The 20,243-nt window shown below is 35.0% G+C and overlaps 1 protein-coding gene across 1 annotated transcript in view; it reads right to left on the reverse strand.

The window, feature by feature from the left end:
• Nucleotides 1-10,098: 10,098 nt before the first annotated feature.
• The window catches only part of TRHDE (thyrotropin releasing hormone degrading enzyme), a 389,993-nt gene continuing 379,848 nt past the window's right edge, over nucleotides 10,099-20,243 (reverse strand). Inside the window, exons 18-19 of the mRNA XM_037049432.1 lie at nucleotides 18,156-18,237; nucleotides 10,099-12,776 (exon numbers count right to left, since the gene is read on the reverse strand). Coding sequence (XP_036905327.1) covers nucleotides 12,633-12,776; nucleotides 18,156-18,237 — 226 coding nt within the window. The 3' untranslated portion in view covers nucleotides 10,099-12,632. The remainder of the gene's footprint in view (nucleotides 12,777-18,155; nucleotides 18,238-20,243) is intronic.

A 20,243-nucleotide genomic window follows, 5' to 3' on the forward strand; every position in this document is an offset into this window, starting at 1 on the left:
ATTATACATATGTCTGTCTATTTCCTTTCCTGCTACATACTTTTATCACCCACATTTGTTCTATGTCTTAGTTTCTTCCCATAATAATCACTACTTCTGAAAAGTAGTCCTTAAAATAGAAATAGTTTGTTTTCATTAGATAGATCAGACAGACTTAATTTAAAGCCCATCAGAGGCTTTTTCTAACTTGAATGTATTAAAAGAATGGAAAGGAGAAATTCTGAAGGTCTTATTGAACTTTTTCCTATGTCAGTAAATATTTCTTCTACTCCCCCCCCCAATGTCTTATCTTTTCTCTCATTAAAACCATAGAATGGTCAGTAATCTTCCTCCAAATACATTTATTCTACAATCTTTCTGAGGAGTTCAGTCTATATACAACTTGGCCTTTTCCCAAAAGTGGACAAAAATGTGTATTCTACGTTTTTCTGTGTCCCATTCTATCCATAATTGCCATTTGTCCAATCACAAAATTTTCTGCTAGGCAAAGACCTATGCCTTATATCATCCTAATGTCAACACAGCATATAACAGGGTACACACTGCGGACTCTGGTCAACAAATTTTCACCATTCCTTAGCCCCATAGTGATTGTAGCTTATACTTTTAACATTAAGTTTATTAAGCGTAGTAGTAGCATGTGAGCCAGATGGTTATACAAATCCATGAAACATCCAATTCATAATGAAATATCAAGGGACAAAAGATTAACATCCCCCGTCCAATCCACGATCTTGCAAGGAATTTCGAATGGACGTAAAGTCCATAGACTGCTAAATAGAATGTGTCCTTTCTTTACCACAGAATTTCCATTAGCAGTAGACAAAAATCTCTTTAAAAAAACAATATAGACACTTCCTTTTTTAAAAATTACACTTCTTGGTTAGTTCGGTTCTTCGGCTAAAATTTCTTCTGTCTCCCTGGTGCATTTTACAAACTTTTGGCAGCTTTATTGTTGAAAAGCCAAGGTACATTCATAATGGCACCGCTGTAACACGCATTTATCACCGGCAGAGGTTTCATACTATAAATGAATTACCGTAATGGATGTGTCATGAAATAGCATCTTATTATCCTTCTCTTCTGCTCTCTCCACCAAGCGGGTCAAAGTCGATAACAAGTGTTACCCTAAAGTGATATTTTGAACAAATTAAAGGAATGAAGTGAGTTTTAAAGCTTTAGCTTCGCAATACTTTAAAATGATCAACACTTTTTATTCTAGTTATGCCTCTAAATCCCCCAAACGCTCCTTGCTCTGTGCTGTTTTTCCCCATACTGGAAAGCTATTGGTTTCTATACCGGCACTTCGGTTGTTCTCAATCAAGAAAACACAATTGAGAATTTATTACATTTGGAATTGCTGTCAAGAAATGGGAAGATTATAATATTTCCAATTGATTTTATCCAGGTGTGTTTGAGAACACCGAGAAAGAACAAAATCGACCCAACTTCTCTTTATAAATCTTGAGCTAGATATCAGAGTGAAAACAGTTCGTGCCTGTGTGGCCCATGGATGGCTGCCACTTCGATGTTTCTGGGTTGGGGGTGGTGGAGTGGTTAGAAACACGGATGTGCAGAGTCCTGTTACCACCTTATGTTGGCTCCTTTAATAAACTCCTGAAGGAGGGGGCTTATAGTCTGTGATCAGAGAAGTTCTCCCCGAAGCCCCATACAGACATGGACTCACCACTGTATCTCCACATCTACCAACTGAGAAATGGCTGGTGGTTATCAGCTCTCCTGGCACAATGATAGCTGGAAAAAATCCCACCTCGTGATTTAAATGGGGACAAAGATGACATACTACTCACACATAGAAGTTGTCACAATGTATGACAAGATCAAAATCCCAAAATTTAACAAGAAACAAAATATTAATTTCTTGGGTTGGGTCCAAAATACAGCCAATATTTAACTGATATTGCCTTAGGAGTATTCAAACTTTGGAACTTGAACTCAAAGCTATTTGGATCAAGTTGATCTTTTTAAGGACACTGCAAATTGAGGCACCTAGGGCATGGCAAATGATACATTGTTTAATGCTTACCATTTGGCCATTCTGCACAAAATTGGTCAGTCTGTATTGTAAAATCAAATCTCTCAAGTGATGATATTATGGTAAGTAAGCTAAGCATCCAAAGTCTAAGAAAATAGAATATTTATGCACAAAATTCAGACAAAACATTTGCTTTCTCTCAAGTTGTTCAAGTAGCTGACAATGATCACAAACTTTACACATAGAGACCTTTATTTTAAATGTATTTAAAAAAAACAAGTAGATGCTCATTTACCACCTCCAACATTAGAATTTCTATGTTATCACTGACTAGAAATAGCAACTTGATTTATCCAAAGTTGAGTTTTGGTATTTCTATTTACACTCAGGAGAACAGCCCATGCCTGTGCACCCAGGGATCTTCTGAACTTTATTTGACAGTTCTGGAAACCGTGTCACTTTCTACTGAGCCACAACTGATGGTATCACATTTTAGTCTAAATCTCTCTTCTAAATCACCAGGTAGTTTGTCATATGGAACAAGGTGACAATTTTCAAACTAGCAAGTTAATTGAGTCTAAAAGATTGAACAGTGATTTTAATGAATAATGTGGGACTGTAATTTTATTTGTTTTCCAGGTGGAAATATATCTGGTTAAAGGCTCTCAGCACTTCTCACCCTCCTCCTCCATCCCAAACATACACACACACACATACACAAAATATCTAACTTGTTCAGTTCTTGTTCTTCATAGACAGTTTAAACAGGATTGAAATTAATATTTATGTTTGAACTTGTTTCTATTATATGAAATATTCCACTTATTTCACTCACCTATTTTCACTCAAATATCTCTGGAAAATATTGAGTCGCTCCAAGTGCCAGAATAACTGTGGTTTGTATGATATATTCCTATTGTACCTAACCTGCCTGTAGTCCCTGAGACATCTACTGCACCTTTGCATATTCTCAGTCTTCTGACATCCTCCACCATTGTACATCTAGCAAGCCTGCTTTCCAATTCCTTTTTTATGCTAAATTTTGGTGTGCATCTACCTACTTATGTTGGATTACAGGCACTCTTTAAAGATTTAGCTTTAGATCTTCTATATAGATCTTTGCTCATTAAGCAATCCCATTGGACTTTTACCCAGTAGGCTGGTGTTGCCTCTGGGGTAGATCTGAATATGTCATAAATACTCCATGAAGTTAGTCATTTTCCAAGTTCTGGTAACAATAAAAAGCAACTAACTTGGAAGGCCTTACTCAAAAACAAAATTTCCTTTCTGCATGAAAATGGATTCAATATTAAATCATATAAAGACAATAACATGGAATGAAAGGTGAAGAATGAGAAAATAGCAAGTGTAGGATAGAGAAGATTAGGTTGATTTTTGTCATATATGGCTCAGTGTTCTTCCATTAAATGACTGATCCTCTACCATTGTGCTAAAATGTTCCGGAGGTGACAATATTTCTAGGTCCCTTTTTAGTGAAAAAAATTCTTTTGTATTCTGAAATCTCTAATTAGCTAGAGATTTTAGGAAAGGGAAGCAAATTTTAATGACCCAAGGGAGGACAAGGAGTAAAAAAATGATGAATGTGCACAAAGATTCAGGAGCATAACCAGGCATTTGAATGCCCCCAGGTGCCCTTTGAGCCTTATTTGACAATCCCAAGAACACATGTCACTTTCTGTTACGCACATGGATATAGAAACTGCTCAAAACTTTCACCATTCTTTTTGCAATGTCAAATGAAAATACAGTGTCTACTGCTAAAAAAAGCTCAGTACTCAGCTGGTAGGTCACAACTAGAGAGAAAGAGAGAGAGGGAGAGGAGGGACTAGAAACCAAAATAACTAGAAAAGTGAGTAACGTTTCAGATAATACTTTATGATGTGTTTCTCTCCCTGATGGAGCAATTTTCTCCCAGGCCTCAGGCTTGATCTCCCAACTTTAAGGCACTTTCAAGGTGAGTATCAGGGAAAAATGTTAAGTTCCTCAGAACAATTATTTGATGCAAAGGGGCCTCTCTTTTATTTAAAAAAAGTTGAGAATTTGTTATTGTTGATAGTAGTAACTGTGGATAGAGTCCTACTCATTTAGACTATAGAGGAAAGGTATGAGGCAAAGCAGGTGACAGGAGTTCGTTGGGGTCAGAACACATCGAAAGCGAGACATCCACGTGGGTGGCTCAGGACCACTCAGTTTTCTGCACTGTGGCAGTGACATATTAGTGTGGTCAGGTCAGCTGTTTGATTTTCTTACTCACTTTTTACCGTTTAGCTAATTGAGAACACATTCACCTCTGTATTTGATAAGGAATGAAAAAATAGTAAGCACTTCTTACATTCCTGAAAAATAGGCACTTTCGATAACATTCTGTGCCATTATTTAATGCTCATTTTGGGGTCTCCTGTCCAGAGGTTCTTAACTCTGACTACACATTAGAATCATCTGGGAATTTTAAAAACACCGAGGCGGATTCCCCATGCCAGGATTTCTTCTCTAATTAGATTGGAATGTGACCCAGGCATCAGTATGTTTTAAAAGCTATTCAGGGGACTCTAATGTGAAGTCAGGGCAGAGAACCACTGAGTCCAGCCAATGTTTCTGAAGTGTGGTCTAGATGGATCACCTCCACCACCTCCACCAGGGGCACCATAAATCCCTGTTCGAAATGCAGATGACCACAACCCATCCAACACTTAACTAAGACAATCTCTTGGGTGGGGCCTGGCAGAATGGCTTCTTAATAAGCTCCTTCGTGATTCTTTGAGAGGATTCTTGCAATCATGCCTGTATAAGTTAATGATTCATTTGACATGCTCTTCAGGTAAAAGATGGCACCCAAGCTCTACTCCTCCAATTTATATTATGCAATAGCCATTTTCTGAGTAATGTGATGGTTTTGTAGCACAGTGGTCATTTGGACAGTGAAATAAATCAACTATGTGGGTATGGATGTGAGGTATATATGTATATATATAATATGAGATACGAGACGTATGCATATACATCTATGAATAGTATACATCTATATATCTCAGCACATGTGTATATGTATATATACATTCCCATGTAGACATTGACTCTAATGCTAATGGGAATTAGTTATTCTGGATTCTGGCTTGAAAGGCCTTCCATTACTTATTCTCGTGCCCATGGCAGAGAATTTCTTACAACTATATAAAGTATTATGGGTAAGGCTCAAATGAGTGGCTATACAGAATCAAGATTTAATGCTTCCTGAACAATCTTTAGAAAGAGAAAAACCCCAAAACATTAAAAATTTTTTTTGCCCTGGCTGAGTAGCTCAGTTGGTTAGGCTGTATCCCGATATGCCAAGGTTGCAGGTTCCATCTCAGGGCCTATGCAAGAAGCAAGCAATGAATGCACAAATAAACAGGACAACAAATCCATGTTTCTCTCTCTCTCTCTCTCTCTTTCTTCCTCTCTCTCTAAAATTAACAAATGAAAAATATTTTAAATATTTTGGGTATTAGTTACAAACCCAGACTATATGTTTTATATGTCTTGGTTATTGAAAACTGTTCTTGAAATTCAGGGATCCTAACAGTCTGTTGAATGCTGAAACCCCATTAAAAGGCAATCCAAAATACACTTCAGGTGAAATCGCTTTTACCAAAGTGCAGATCATTTCATTTACTTTAAAGGTATGTAATTAGAAAGGAGACCAAACTGGCATTTTCCCCTTTCTACAACACAGCACAAATACGTGCTTCTTTATTTTAGCTTCAGCCTGTGTGTAGTTTTATAAAAGTCTATGTCAAAAAGGAGATTATTTTTTCTCTTTTTATGGACTACTTATGGCACGTATACTCAGAATTTTTTTAAAACTGGCTGGTTCTCAAGTGAAAACAGAAGCATAATAATAAAGCAGAAGGTAGTATTTATCTTAGCCTTCTATGCACATGTCAGAAAATTAAGACAGTGATGAATTATACATTACTATACAAAATTTTATTATCAGAGACAAAATTCAAATTTATTCTGCTTAAAATACAGAAGACAAATTTTCTCATTTAGAAAAGTTTATTTTGTTAGTGCTTAGTTGTAATGGAATAAAAATTTCATGAGGTATACATACTAATTCAATTTTTACGGAATAATTTTAAAGGTATACTGTAGACGTCTGCTAAACTAACACAAAGTTATGAATTTGGTAAATGCTTTAGTAACTTATATTTACTTTAAAAAGTTAGCTTTTTACTTCTAAATCACAAATAAATTATTAGAAAAAATTGCTTCCATTTGGCATATTTTAAATGTTCATTTGGGGAATGGCTATAGGAAAATAAACATTGTTGCTGAATAAATTCAAGTTCATTAGGAATAGTCCACATAATATTTTTAATAATTATCTGATGAATTTAGTGTTGTCTAGAAAGCCAGTTATGAAAGCTCAAAGGAAAACTTTTCCTTTTTGCTTTAAATAACTGGACAGTGCATAAGCTTTGCAGGCCTCATGTGTTTTAGATTTATAGTCCTAATTTCTTTTAGTGACTGCCAAAACATAAAGTGGCTAAAAGATAGCAAAAATGGCAAGTATATTCATATATGGCAATGTACAAGTAGCATTGTAAAATTTAACGTGAAATGACTATTATGTAATATTTTTAAAGGTAGACTAGAACATTTGAGGAGGAATGCATTTCAAAAATGCTTCATACTTGGGGAATGACAGATAAGAAATCTATTTTAAATGAAACTGAATGACAAAAAGTTAATAATAAGTGCTCTGACCCAGTAGATCCTAAGTGAAGGTGGAACACGATGATGTACAGGAGCACGTGTGATATTGTGAATTTAGCAGGGGTTAAAGGAATAGCGACGGAATGATTCACCTAGAAAATAAATGCACTGCATTTCCAAGACGTATATTCTTAACTCCACCATATTTGCTATAAAAAAATTCACTCTTTCATTTATGTACACGACATAATAAAAATATGTGCAATTAGAAGCAAGTTGACCTGTGCAGAGTTAGGTCAAAGCAGTTATCATAAACTCTACACACAGCAGCCCAATGGCAATATAACTTCAGGAAAATTGAGCAGCGGCAGTTCACACACAGTTTTAAGCACAAAGAGAGAAATACTTTCCTGACATCCTTGCAAAGCAAAATCCTCACTAGACTGTTAGGTCTCAAATGCAGAACAGAGGCTTAACATTATCTTTTGGTGCACTAGTGAAGAACTTTGCAATCCAGCCTCTCTTTTCGTTTCCTTTTCATGGCTTGTTGGTTGGAATATCTCTTAATTACCTATAATAGCTTAAAACCCACTACACACACTAATGTGAAACATCCTTGTTAAATTAATGGCAAACCAGAATGCATAATTAACACATCTCTCAAATATGCCAAGGACAATGAGAAAGCGAGCTAAGAGTCTGTTCAAATCTTCTATAGAGACTGGTCTGTATGGATAATCATTATGTTTCCATGCATATTGGAGGCAGATTAATGACTAATTTGAGCCATGGGAGGCTTGGGTGTGCAAGAGTTTGCATCCCAGCTAATACCTACCACCAGTCACATAAACTGATCACAACTCTTAGCTTAGTCTCCTCAATGGTAAGATGAAACTGATCACATTTTATTAGGTTTATTAAGTGAGATATCTATAAAGTGCCTGGCATTTAGTAGACACTCACATTTTTCTTCTTTCCCTATATTCTAACTCATTAAACATTAGTACAGCACAAAATAATTAATTCACATCAAAATAAGGAATTGCTAATATTTTGTCTTAGTGCGTTATTACATAAAATAAGAATGTCCAAGACATAAACATCTTCAATCTGCTATCCTTAAACTACTAAATATACAAAATGCATTTTTTAAATGGTATGTTTTCAAAATCTAGATAAAATTATACTGCCTACCGGTAGTAAATGGCCCTACCGGTAGGGCCATTTGTGAACTACTCATTTAAAAATATAACTCACGTAATTACTCATATGCACTATACTTAAAATTAGAAATTACTTTTTTCACCAACCTCTTATTTTCAATATTTAACACATTTTTAAAATTTCCTTTTCTAAACTTTGAGATAAAATTTTGTAAATGAAAAAGAAAATAAAAGCTACTTTAGTATATATTTGTTAGATTTTTCCTGAGTATAAACCACATTAAACAAAATATTTAATAAAACCTTTCTTACAATTCAAAGCACTTAAGCTGATTGTTACTCATATATTAAATTCAGAATTTAAAAATATTTTACAGAACATTTTTGTACTCAAAAGTTCAAATATATCAATTCGAACAAATATACTATTTCCTAGGATAAAACTTATTGAACCTACTTTGAAACATATACAATTAACTCAAAATTATCATATTGTGAATACAACTAGTATGCTAAAACCATTTTAGAAAATTTAAACTGCTTTTACATAAATAGGTTAAATATTCTTCTTGCAACTCACTGATATTGTTAAATTGTTCAAACAGCTATTCTTAAAGATAAATTGTATCCCAATATGTAGCCCAATTATAAAAATTAAACTAAGTGGTATTATGATACTTTCTAAATGTTATGTAGTTTTGTGAAACACAACTAAGTGTATGAAATAGAATAGGAATTATCCATAAAAGTTTTCAGAACTACTGTACAAAAATAATTGCATAACATTACCCATAGCTAAAAATTATTCGGTTCCTCCTCAGTAGCCCATAATTATTTTTTATTGCCCTCATTCTGATTGGTTCACTATTTCCTTATATTTGTTTCATTCATTGTGATGCAAATTCCTTCAGGCCTTATTCCTCTCTTCTTCCCTTGCCTCTCGAACAGGACTTCGTGAAATAGAACCTGCTCAGTAACTGTCTGTTTAACTAAATTGAAGTCTGTCATTACATAATGAGCAGTATCAAATGACAATACTTCCGGTACAATCTGTGACAAAGAAACAAATACAGGTGTGGGAATCTGAATGCCTCATTATGTGAGCTTTTACTACTTCTTTAGTAGGCATATGTGGTTACCTCGTGAGTGTCCCGGAAAGAATATTTGGACTATTTTACGTTTCCAAGTTCTTAGGAAAACATTTCTTAAAATTTTAATAGCCAGTAGATTTGAATTAAATATTTTGTACTAAAGTTTTTTAGAAATCCCTTTACTGCATCAAATCTGGTAATATAGTGGCACAAAGTTTCCCACTATAGTACCACTTAGTCTGCCTAGATCTACAAATACTTCACTGATATTATTTTCACTCATTTCTATGGACACCATTTTATCTTTGGTCTGACCATTTGTTACTACAGAAAGAGTTTATTCAAGAAATTTGAGTGGAAAATAAATCAAATTCTCAGTATTTGAAGGTCATTTAAACAATGTCCAACAAAAGATTAAAAAAAGAAAGCTGTGATCAGTAAACTACATAGTTTGTCTCCATATTTGGCCACATGCTGACCAAAGTCAATGGCGATGAACATTTCATCCAGTTGTTTGACATTAAGCAAATTAGAAACAGAGATATTAAAAATAACATAATTATTGTAGATATATTTAATCACATATGTTGATGCTACTTTCAGTATTTGGAAAATCTCCAACCAATGCAATGGGTAGAAGTATTTCAAACATATCCTTTTATTTTAGTTATAGAAAGGCTGTCTTAAAATTCTTAACTTATTTTACCTGTTTCCAAAATAACAACCACATAATTTTAAATGGTTCATATTGCTACCCTGTGCCTCTGTTTTCTCATCAGACAACCAGAGCTAATATAATTTATTATGTTTTTTGAAGAGTCGAATCGAATGGCATGTGTAAAATTTCTTTTAAAATGAAGTGCAATTTATAAATATATGGTATAATCTTAATAACCTTGTAAGATGTTATAAGTACAGTATTTTTAAGTTACACTACTATAATATCTCACTCCTATAATTACCCAAGAAATCATATGCACCCAAATAAGTTTAAGCTTCAGTGAAAATACATGTTTTTGAAAATCAAGAATAATCCTAGCATTGTAAGATATTAGCTTTAGATGCTGTGCTTCTATGTCTTAAAAAAAAAAACTTCGAAGATTATAAGAAACCTTTAAAGGAAAATGTGTCAAAATGGGTAAAACTCTTTATTTACAAGTTACCTGGAGATATTTAATACTCAGTATGGTAAATTATTCAGTCCTTCCTAATTGAAACCAAGTTTTGCCATTGTACACATATTGGCACAGTAAAATTTTAAGCCTGGATGTTAAACAATTTCAACAATTTGCAGTTTCATGCATTTATATGAGCTATTAAACAAAGAAGAGAAAAAAGATAAAAACTCTATGTAGAAAATAGAATTTTATAACTACATTTTACAGAATATTCCAAGAAATATCATTGGTCATTTTATTATTTTGAAAATATTACTTATTCAAACAACTAAAAAACATTAAAGCCTAATATAATCTTTAACATTTGAAAGAAGAATCATTGAAAAATATGTAGAACAAAAATTCCATCTCAATGCCATTGATACCACTTATATTGTTGAACAAGTATTATATGAGGTATTGAACATTTCACATAATTATACACTTAGGATTTGACATTGTAGCTAAACCAGTTGTTCAAGGCCACTAAAATACTGAAAGAGGATTAAGATTATTAACAGTGGGGAGGAAGAAAACAACTATAAAAGCCCTTCTAACTCAAATCTGGAAATGCTGATTTCACTCAAATGAACATCTCAACTACTAAGCGTTTTCAGTAATTCACAACACAAAACAAGACATTCGCCTCTATTGTTTTATCTTCTCTATTACGTAAATCTGGTGGTGATATAGTACATGTTTCAGGCCTGCACAGCTGTGTGATATTTATAAGTGTTATGTTTCAGAACTTAGTCCTTACAGAGTTCACATCACTTCTCATAGGTGGATGGCTCTTAAATTTTATATTAAGCATTACTATGTCTTAGTAACTCCATAGAGAGCATTTAAAATTCACATGTTTTAAAAAGAAGCACTGGAAAATTTAGGCACAAATAATAAACATTAACTACTAAAAAGACAATACTCAATTTCAGGTGATACTCTATGGATTAGCAACTACAAACCTATGTCTATGGCTTTGCTTTCTAAAATACCTATTTTTTTTGCCGGTGTTCACTATCAGAGTTCATGTATTTTCTTCCAATGATTTGCAATAAGATTTGGAAGAGATTTGGAGGAGTGAAAAACCTCAGGAAAATACAAAGTGGTCCACAAACATTTGGCTTATGAACAGTACTTCTGTTGGTATTTTATAATGATAAAATATGTCAATTTGGAGCATCTAAGCAACATTTGGAGGGTTGGCCTACTGGGTGAGAATAGCATTTAGAAATACTTGTGTTATATAACCCTAAGAAGAGCATTGTCAATGCCAAAGAAAAAGTTTTGTTCAAGAAAGTAACCTATCAACTTTTAATAGATGGCATGAGTGTCATCAAAGGTCATTAAAGGCTAACAGACACACTTGAAGTATGGTTGCTTAATGGAGCATTAGATTCATAGACACACACAACCAGCACACAGAGTGAGTATTTTAACTGTCCAGACACCCAATGTGAGATGGAAACAAACAAAATGGAAAAATAAATATTTTTCAGCATTAATAATTATTAAGTATGCACAATTGTTTTATGAAATAGGAAGTTTGACCAAAATGATAACACAATCTATATTTAGAATGCAAATCTGCCACTGACTTAGGAGAATTAGAAAATTGTTTAGTTTACAAACAAATTTTGTTTGAATTCATTTTTTATGTAGTAGAGTAGACCACTGTTAAGGAAGTAGATGAAAAATTTATAACAGTTGAGAAACTTAGGAAAATTGTCAAGAAGTATAGTGTTGACATAAATTCTTTTCAGCTTTTTCAAAGTTTGCAGAAGTTTATGAAAAGAGATAAATGTTTCTTGATTCTTTGCAGAAGTTCAGTGTACAACACACTATACACATATGGGGCTTCCCTATATACATATACATACGCATACAGTATCTATATGCCTTTTGTAACATATACACAACTTTAACTCAAAGAAAATGAGCTAACAAAACAATAGTCATGTCAAGACAATCCAAGTGCTGAAATAATTGACCTTGATCACTTAAAGGCTGTTTTACCTCTTACAATGCCCAAGACTAAGAATATAATTTTCTGTTTTACTTTTCCTTTCATTGCAACACTGATTGTCACAGATAATATTTGTGCTTTTGCATAATGCCCATCCTGGATGTAACATGTAACATACAATATTGGACATTTTAAATAAGCATGCTGAAACACAGGCAGGACCATACAACCATGCACAAAATATTCTGAATGTTTTTCCAGACTGACTGCAACATCAACATGCACCACTACCATACTCGGTCCTGTAGAGCAAGGAATGTACAGCAGAAGCAAGCATGGCCAGTTTCACTTGCAGGGGTTCCTTTAAAGAAGAACACCCAGTAGAGAAACAAAACTGAATGAATGGAAAAAAATCCCCCAAAACCAATTTAAAAAAATTCCTCCCACATGTTAACACTGCAACTTGGGCCATTTTCTTCATTCTACGTAAAGCAGAGCTTCTCACAGAATTTCTGAGTTGAGTTGCTTTTGAGACACGTATTAGTGTCTCAGAGCTTTCCCTAACCATTGGAAAAGCTCATCTTGGTAAAGCATTTTCCAGCGCACATTGGCTTCGACAGTTTCCACAGCTCTTGAGAAAGAGGCAGCAGCCACTCCATCATAGCTCTTCATAAAGTTCTTGAGCTGAAAATAAAAAGTTTTCAATGGTAAATATGTATGTCTTATGAGCTCATGTCCAACATATGTAGATGAGAATGAATTTGAAACAACATTCCATGGTCACTATAGAAGGTAGACTTAGTATGTAGGGTGATCTTAGTATTGAAATGCAATATGACTGTGTCCATTAGGTGTGATTTAGTTGGGAACCGAAAGGAAACACAGAGTGGACATTACAGTTAAAAAGCCATAGAATCAGCTCTTATTTCATACAATTCTACTTGAACAACAATAAAAAAGAAAAATATTAAAACAGACATATTTGTTTTTCGTAATAGGCTCAGTTCTAATTACACAACATGCCCAATGGACAAAATAGCCTTAGAACTGAATATAAGGATCAAAGTTTACTTTTTTCGTAGAGAGAAAATTATTCTTCATCTTCTTCAAATAAGCAGTATAAGGGCTTGACACTATCTTTGATGGCAAGGGAATTACTGAGGTTATTGGATGGGGGAGGGGGAAACTGAGGACCTAAAAACGGGAGGACTAAATAGCATTGCCCTCACCTGCATAACAATACTTAGAATGAACGAGGAATGTGGTCTCACTGAACCAGAGAATTTGAACACCAAATTAAAATGTTGTAATTTTTTTATTTTAATTGTTGTTCAAGTCCAGTTTTCTGCCTTTTCCTCCCATCCCAGCCCATTTTAAAATATTTTGTCATCATTTTTATGGATATGGGATTTTTCTCTAAAGAGTTTACATATTCTGGGAATGCTCAAGGATTTTATACCAAGAGTCAACGCTAGCAGCTTTTCTTTCTGTTTGGGATGTCTTACGAAACTGGCAACCAACCAGAAATTGCGATGCTAATAGACAAATGTGAAAAATCAACTTGCAACACAGAAACGTACTGTGGTGTGATTAGTGTGGGGTATGATTCATCACGTGGTGGGTACCACCTGGAGACTATGCCAGGAGGGAAATGCAGTGCATCAGGACTGGACCAAGGACAGACAGCAATGGGAAGAAAGGCATTTAAAATGGAGTAAATTGTAACTTTTGAATTAATCTAAAAGTCAGTTTATGGGTAGCATGGTTTGTTTATGACTACCACTTTAATTACAGGACACTGGTGGGTTTTCTCGAAGTTTGTCCTCTACTTTCTTACAAACCGCCATGCCCTACCAACGTTAGCAATGGATAATCATTTCTCAGAGCTGTATCTATTACAAGAATTCAAAATCACTATGCTATTTTATAACAAACGTGTGGTATCCAACGTATAACTAAGATTTATCAGCACTATCCTTAAAATTGATTTGACATTTGACCAAATAGACGCATACTAAAGAGAGGGGAAGAGAGGAAAAAACTGGAAATTATTGAGTAGCGCCATTATTTCAAGTATTATGCCATATACATAGACCTATAACATGTACACATATGTAAAAAGGAAGTCTAATGGAAGCACCTGAATGATGTTTTTAAACTTTAGCTAATTAATCCCATAATTCATTTGCATTTATATAGTTATGTTCAAATCAATTCAGTCTCTATTTTACAGCAACAAATAATACCTGTGGATCTATGTTTTGAATTTAGTGTTTTCATTTACTATGAAAACATGTATATTATATTGTACATTATTTATATAATATATTAATCAGGAAAAAATTACATCTACTACTTATCAAATGCGTTCTGCTTTATTATATATTTTCCTAGGCAGTCCCTGAACATGCCAAATAGTGATAACGACCCTCTGGCAACGTTGACTCTGTGAAGAATGCTGTGCGTTTCTTGATGAGACAAGCACACCAGCCTGAACGCATGAAATAAATCTCTAAGTCCTCCTTAAAGGCAAACAATAGGTTTGAATACGAATGTGCTATTGACAGGATCGAGGGTCAGATTATCCTGCAAGGGAGCACTCAGTGGAAAATGTAACTGGGAGGGCTCTTAAATCACATTTTAAGTGCACTAAATACTGCCTTCGTGAGCTCAGAGAGCCTGAGGTGACTCATATGAATCTTAGCAGTAGCTTATTCATCAGAAGGCATCTGGCCACTTTCTGTAGTTGGCATAAATGGACTTTATGCCCCTTATTTCTCCTCAGCCCTTCTAGCAAACAGGTGGTCGGAGCAGCCCTCTAACTGGTCCTCGGGAGTGATCACCATGCCTTCCAGACTCCTGCCTCGCTGTAGAGTCCATGGGGTAGATGGGAGGCATTTGGCATTTTAGTTCGCTTATTTCTGCAGCTCCTTGGCAAGATTTCTGCTGCTATTAGTTTTTATTATTTTGATCCCTAAATATCTATGCTATCTTAGGCTTCTATATTATAAAAACATTGCAAGCTTAGGCATTTTAATAAAGTAACAGTCAGTAAGATGTCAGGTTGTTCCCCTGCTCTTCATAGAATAAAATTTCTAGCCACGTTTGTCAATTTCTCTATTAAAAACATTTTAACATTCTATGAAACTCTTGTTTTAAGGTACCTTACACCCTAAACATCACAAAATAGGCAATTTTCTATAAATGGGATGTCTGCAATGCAGGGGCTTTATATCCCCTACAACAGTGTCCCGCATTAGGTTCAAGACACACGAAAATGAATGCTGGAGAGTACTGCTTTGAGGACATTGGTGTCGAAAAATAGCAGGAGCCTCTGATGGTCCACGTGGTTGTACTTCCATTAGTTTAAAATTAAGGAAATAAAGGACAGCCTTGTGGAGAAATATCATTCAAGTTGCTGGAGCCATGTAATTGCCAGTGCCAGGGTCTAGAATGCAATTTTGGGGATGAGACCATGTAACAATATAAGTATCTCTACTTAATGCGCCTAAAGTGATGGGAATCATTCAAATCTTAAATGAGTTTTCAGAATCCATAAAGATTCCGATTCCCTTTTGATCTATAAACTGCTGCAATAGGAGTGTGCTATACCCAAAGGGGGCACGTTGGGTTTCCTCTTTATGAGTTTCATTGGTCATGGAACAATGAGACTCAGCCCCTCTATATTTTCGGAAAGGGGTTACCAGCAATACAAATTAAACCCTCATCCTGCCCAGCAGCAGTGGTCCCTAATCAGACCAACGATTAAATAGTGAAAGTATGAAGATGCCTCAGGCCACAGTTGGAAGCTAGAAAGTCGAGCACACAGCTGGGACATGAAAGTCACAGCTCACATGACACAGAACTCCCACTTGTAAAGTCAGCTGCTTTGCAGGTAATGGATGAACAGTCATAATTTAGTGTCGGTTTCGAAATTGCATCTTTCATAGAAGGGTCTTGGAACAATTCAAATGCAATTAAATTAAGTGTAAAAAGGTAATATATAAGTGAAATACATAAAAAATCAGAAAATGCATAAAAATCAGCTAAATGTCCATTTAAAAGCTGTTTTTCCTCCTATGGCCTGATATTACCGAAGCAAAAACATATATGAAAGACACTTGGCGTTAGAGGCCAGAAGAAGAGGGAGAGGAGCCGTGGGAGAGGCAGGGAGGGGAGAAGCTGAGAGAAGGAAGGCAGCAATAAGGAGGGAGAAGAGGGAAAGGAAGAGGAAAGACTGTTCCCTGCTGCATTCACTCAANGTATGAAGATGCCTCAGGCCACAGTTGGAAGCTAGAAAGTCGAGCACACAGCTGGGACATGAAAGTCACAGCTCACATGACACAGAGCTCCCACTTGTAAAGTCAGCTGCTTTGCAGGTAATGGATGAACAGTCATAATTTAGTGTCAGTTTCAAAATTGCACCTTTCATAGAAGGGTCTTGGAACACTTCAAATGCAATTAAATTAAGTGTAAAAAGGTAATATATAAGTGAAACACATAAAAAATCAGAAAATGCATAAAAATCAGCTAAATGTCCATTTAAAAGCTGTTTTTCCTCCTATGGCCTGATATTACCGAAGCAAAAACATATATGAAAGACACTTGGCGTTAGAGGCCAGAAGAAGAGGGAGAGGAGCCGTGGGAGAGGCAGGGAGGGGAGAAGCTGAGAGAAGGAAGGCAGCAATAAGGAGGGAGAAGAGGGAAAGGAAGAGGAAAGACTGTTCCCTGCTGCATTCACTCAACAGCGGTACAGGTCGTGACTAAATGAGTCTTTTACTCCCAGGTTATTGAATATAAAATCATGGATTTAAAAGTACTTCATTTAAATACAGACAAAATTGGAAACAGTCATAATTTAATTGCTTCTTCTTTCTGCTTTGTATGGATAGGAAGACTTTCCGTTTATCTTTCTGTATTAAAAATATAGTGAAATATGCTGAGACTTTCAAAATCAAATCCTTCAGAACTGGGAACACATGTAGCAGGGATAAAACCTAGATTTTAAATCATTATCCTTAGAGACTTAGCTTAGTGCATGGTGTGAAAGAACCCAAGTCAGTGCATGGGAGATCATCAGACAAAACTGGGCAATATCGGAAGATATTCAGGGTGGTGCCAGGGCTGATGCTTGTGAGGGATGACTGATCAATGTGAGCGGCTCTAGGTCAAAGCCTCAGGCATTCCACCAGTGAAACCTGAGAAAACCATGATTCTCAATACACATCTCAGCTATGTGATACAGTGCAGGAGAGCAGCAAGCAAAAAAGAAATAGATGTGTGAAGCACCATTCATTTTAATCCATTAAAAGTACCTATATTTTACTCTTTCCTCCTACATACTTACTTACCCCTTCCTATTTCAGACCCCTCTGTATTAGAGATGTAACTTATTGAAACAATAGTTGGTTTCAGGAGAAATTGACTATAGAGAAAAGGAATTGTTAGATATTCCACACACTGGACACTGGACACTTACTTAAAAAAGTAAGTATATTCTCATGAATGAAATTTCTTTGTGATTGTGCCAAGCATAATTTTAAACAAACTACTAATGTCAATAGATGTTGCCAGATATACTACTCCCTTTCAACATATGAATTAATTCCATTTAACAGACTAAATAGAATGAAGCATTAGCATCAGATCCAGTTATCCATTCTCTGTACAGGCCTGAGCAGAAAGCAATGAGACTCAAGTTCAGTACCTCACCTTCAACTTTGATCTTCTATATCCAAATACTGAGTCACTGTGACAGGACAGTTTTGTTATTTTGAGGATCCTAAACTGGATTCACGGCATCAGCTGATAAGCAGCTAATTCGATTAAAGATGTCAAGAGTGGATTGCAATACCCTGTTCAAACACTTCTAGAAAGCACTTAATGTTTAACATGTTAAAAATGTCTTTGTAAAAAATGAATGGAGTAAAGTCTTTAGCATGGGTAAATATGCTTGTGTGTGTGAGAGAGAGATAAAGTAATGAATATGATTCTGTTGGAAGAAAACAGTTAAAGTTTCATATGCTTATAAAATAAAAGCTTTATAAATCTTAAAATATTTACCTCTTTGAGTTCTCCTTCAGTATTAAGAAATTCTGTAACTCCACTGATGAGTTTGGAATTCATAAATAATGCCTCCCCATACCTCAAAAGACAAAAATAAGTCTTAATGTTAATACAGGCAGTAATTTAAAAATGCTACTATTTCTTGGTCTCTCAAAAGCTATTTGAAAAAATAATGATGACAAACTTCCCTAAGCTGGTGAAGGAAATAGACATCTGAGTCCAAGAAGCACAGGGTGACCCAGACAAAATAAGACCCCAAAAGCCTACACCAATAACATCATAATTAAAATGCAAAAAAAAGTTAAAGAGAATCTTAAAAGCAGCAAGAAAAAAGCAGTGAGTTACCTACAAGGAAGCTCCAATAAGACTGTCAGCAGATGTTTCCATAGAAACGTTGCAGGCCAGAAGGGATTGGCAAGAAATATTCAAAGTGATGAAAAGCAAGCACCTACAACCAAGATTACTCTATCCGACAGAGCTCTTATTTAGAAACAAAGAACATATAAAGAGCTTCCCAGACAAGAAAAAGCTAAAGGAGTTCATCACCACCAAATCAATATTACAAAAAAATATTAAAGGGTCTCCTTTAAGAAGAAGAAAAAAGATCAAAATATGAATAATAAATGGCAATAAATGGATAGCTATCAACAATTGAATCTAAAAAAAAAATGAAATAAATAGAGCGGAAACACTTGTAGATACAGAGAACATTTTGATGGTTGCCGGATGGGAGGGATATTGGGAGGATGGATGAAAGGTGAAGGGATTAAGAAGTAACAAATTGGTAGTTACAGAACAGTCATGGGCATGACCGTAACTACTAAGGAATCTAGTTAATAATATTCTAGCAACTATGCATAATGTAGGATGGGTACAAAATTTATTGGAATGATCATAGTATATTATGTAATATCTAGCCATTGGGGTATATACCTGAAATTAATATAATATTGTATGTCAACTGTAATTGAAAATTAAAAATAAGAATACTACTATAAAGAGTTTTTATAATCCTTCTCAAGGGCTCCATTTAACAAGTGGTGTCTTGATGCCATCAAGATCTTGCATTCAGGGTCACTTCTCCAGGGAGTCAGGGAGATGCAAAGAGCTGTGGTTATAAAATACCAGCAGATGACACCTGATTTGGCTCACAATATTTAAGAGAAATATGAGCAGCAGCAAATATTCATAAAAAGGAACCCCATAAAATTAGATGCAAGAATTACTATTATATTTCAAATCCAAGGCTAGAGGAATAACTATTTTAAAACTGTCAACTCTAACCTAGCTCACCAGGAAGAACCATCCCAATGAAGGAGAACAGGGCTGCGAGACAGATCTGAACGTTACCAGTAAGTCACACAGATCCTTTGATCTAGTCAGTCAAAACTGACATCGGCATTCTCGTTCCCCATGCTTAGAAACGGAGCCAAATTCCTCAAAAATGCTTCCAAAAAGAATACCATTTTTTCATGTCTGTATTAAAATAAAATATCAACTTGTTCATTTGAATTGCATAATTCTTCTAACACAAGCATAATTACTTGACTCATGGCCCAAGGCAAGAGTTTTTACTTTATTGATTTGTCTATTTTATGCTAAGTATACTTAACATGAACTATCATACTCAGAACTAAGAAAATGCACCAAAAATAAATTTTTGGACCTGAAGATCCAGACAGGGCCACAAGACATTTTCTAATGCTGCTCTTACTGGTAGAACTTGACATAATTTAGCTTTGGAAGCTTCAGTTTTCTCATCTGTGAAATGAGAGGACTGAACTGGATGACTGCCACAATTTGTTATAATACCAACATTATTCCATGAGAAAAAGTTGGCTAAATAAAATAAATAGGCATTCAATAATAATATAAATGATATTCATAATTGCTGTGTGGTTAAAGAAATGGCTAACTGTGCAGGAATAAACATAATTCTTTTTCAAAGATCATTTTGCTTATACTTTGCTTATAGTTATGTAAAGATGAATAAGGCACAATCCCTTTATTGCAGGTATTGTACTATATGGTATTGTAAACAGATGATTTCATTTATTGTGGTGATTATAAAATTATACACCTTGG

Source organism: Sturnira hondurensis, unplaced genomic scaffold, assembly GCF_014824575.4.
Source record: "Sturnira hondurensis isolate 20B ecotype Veracruz unplaced genomic scaffold, ASM1482457v3 Scaffold0006496, whole genome shotgun sequence".
Taxonomy (NCBI): domain Eukaryota; kingdom Metazoa; phylum Chordata; class Mammalia; order Chiroptera; family Phyllostomidae; genus Sturnira; species Sturnira hondurensis.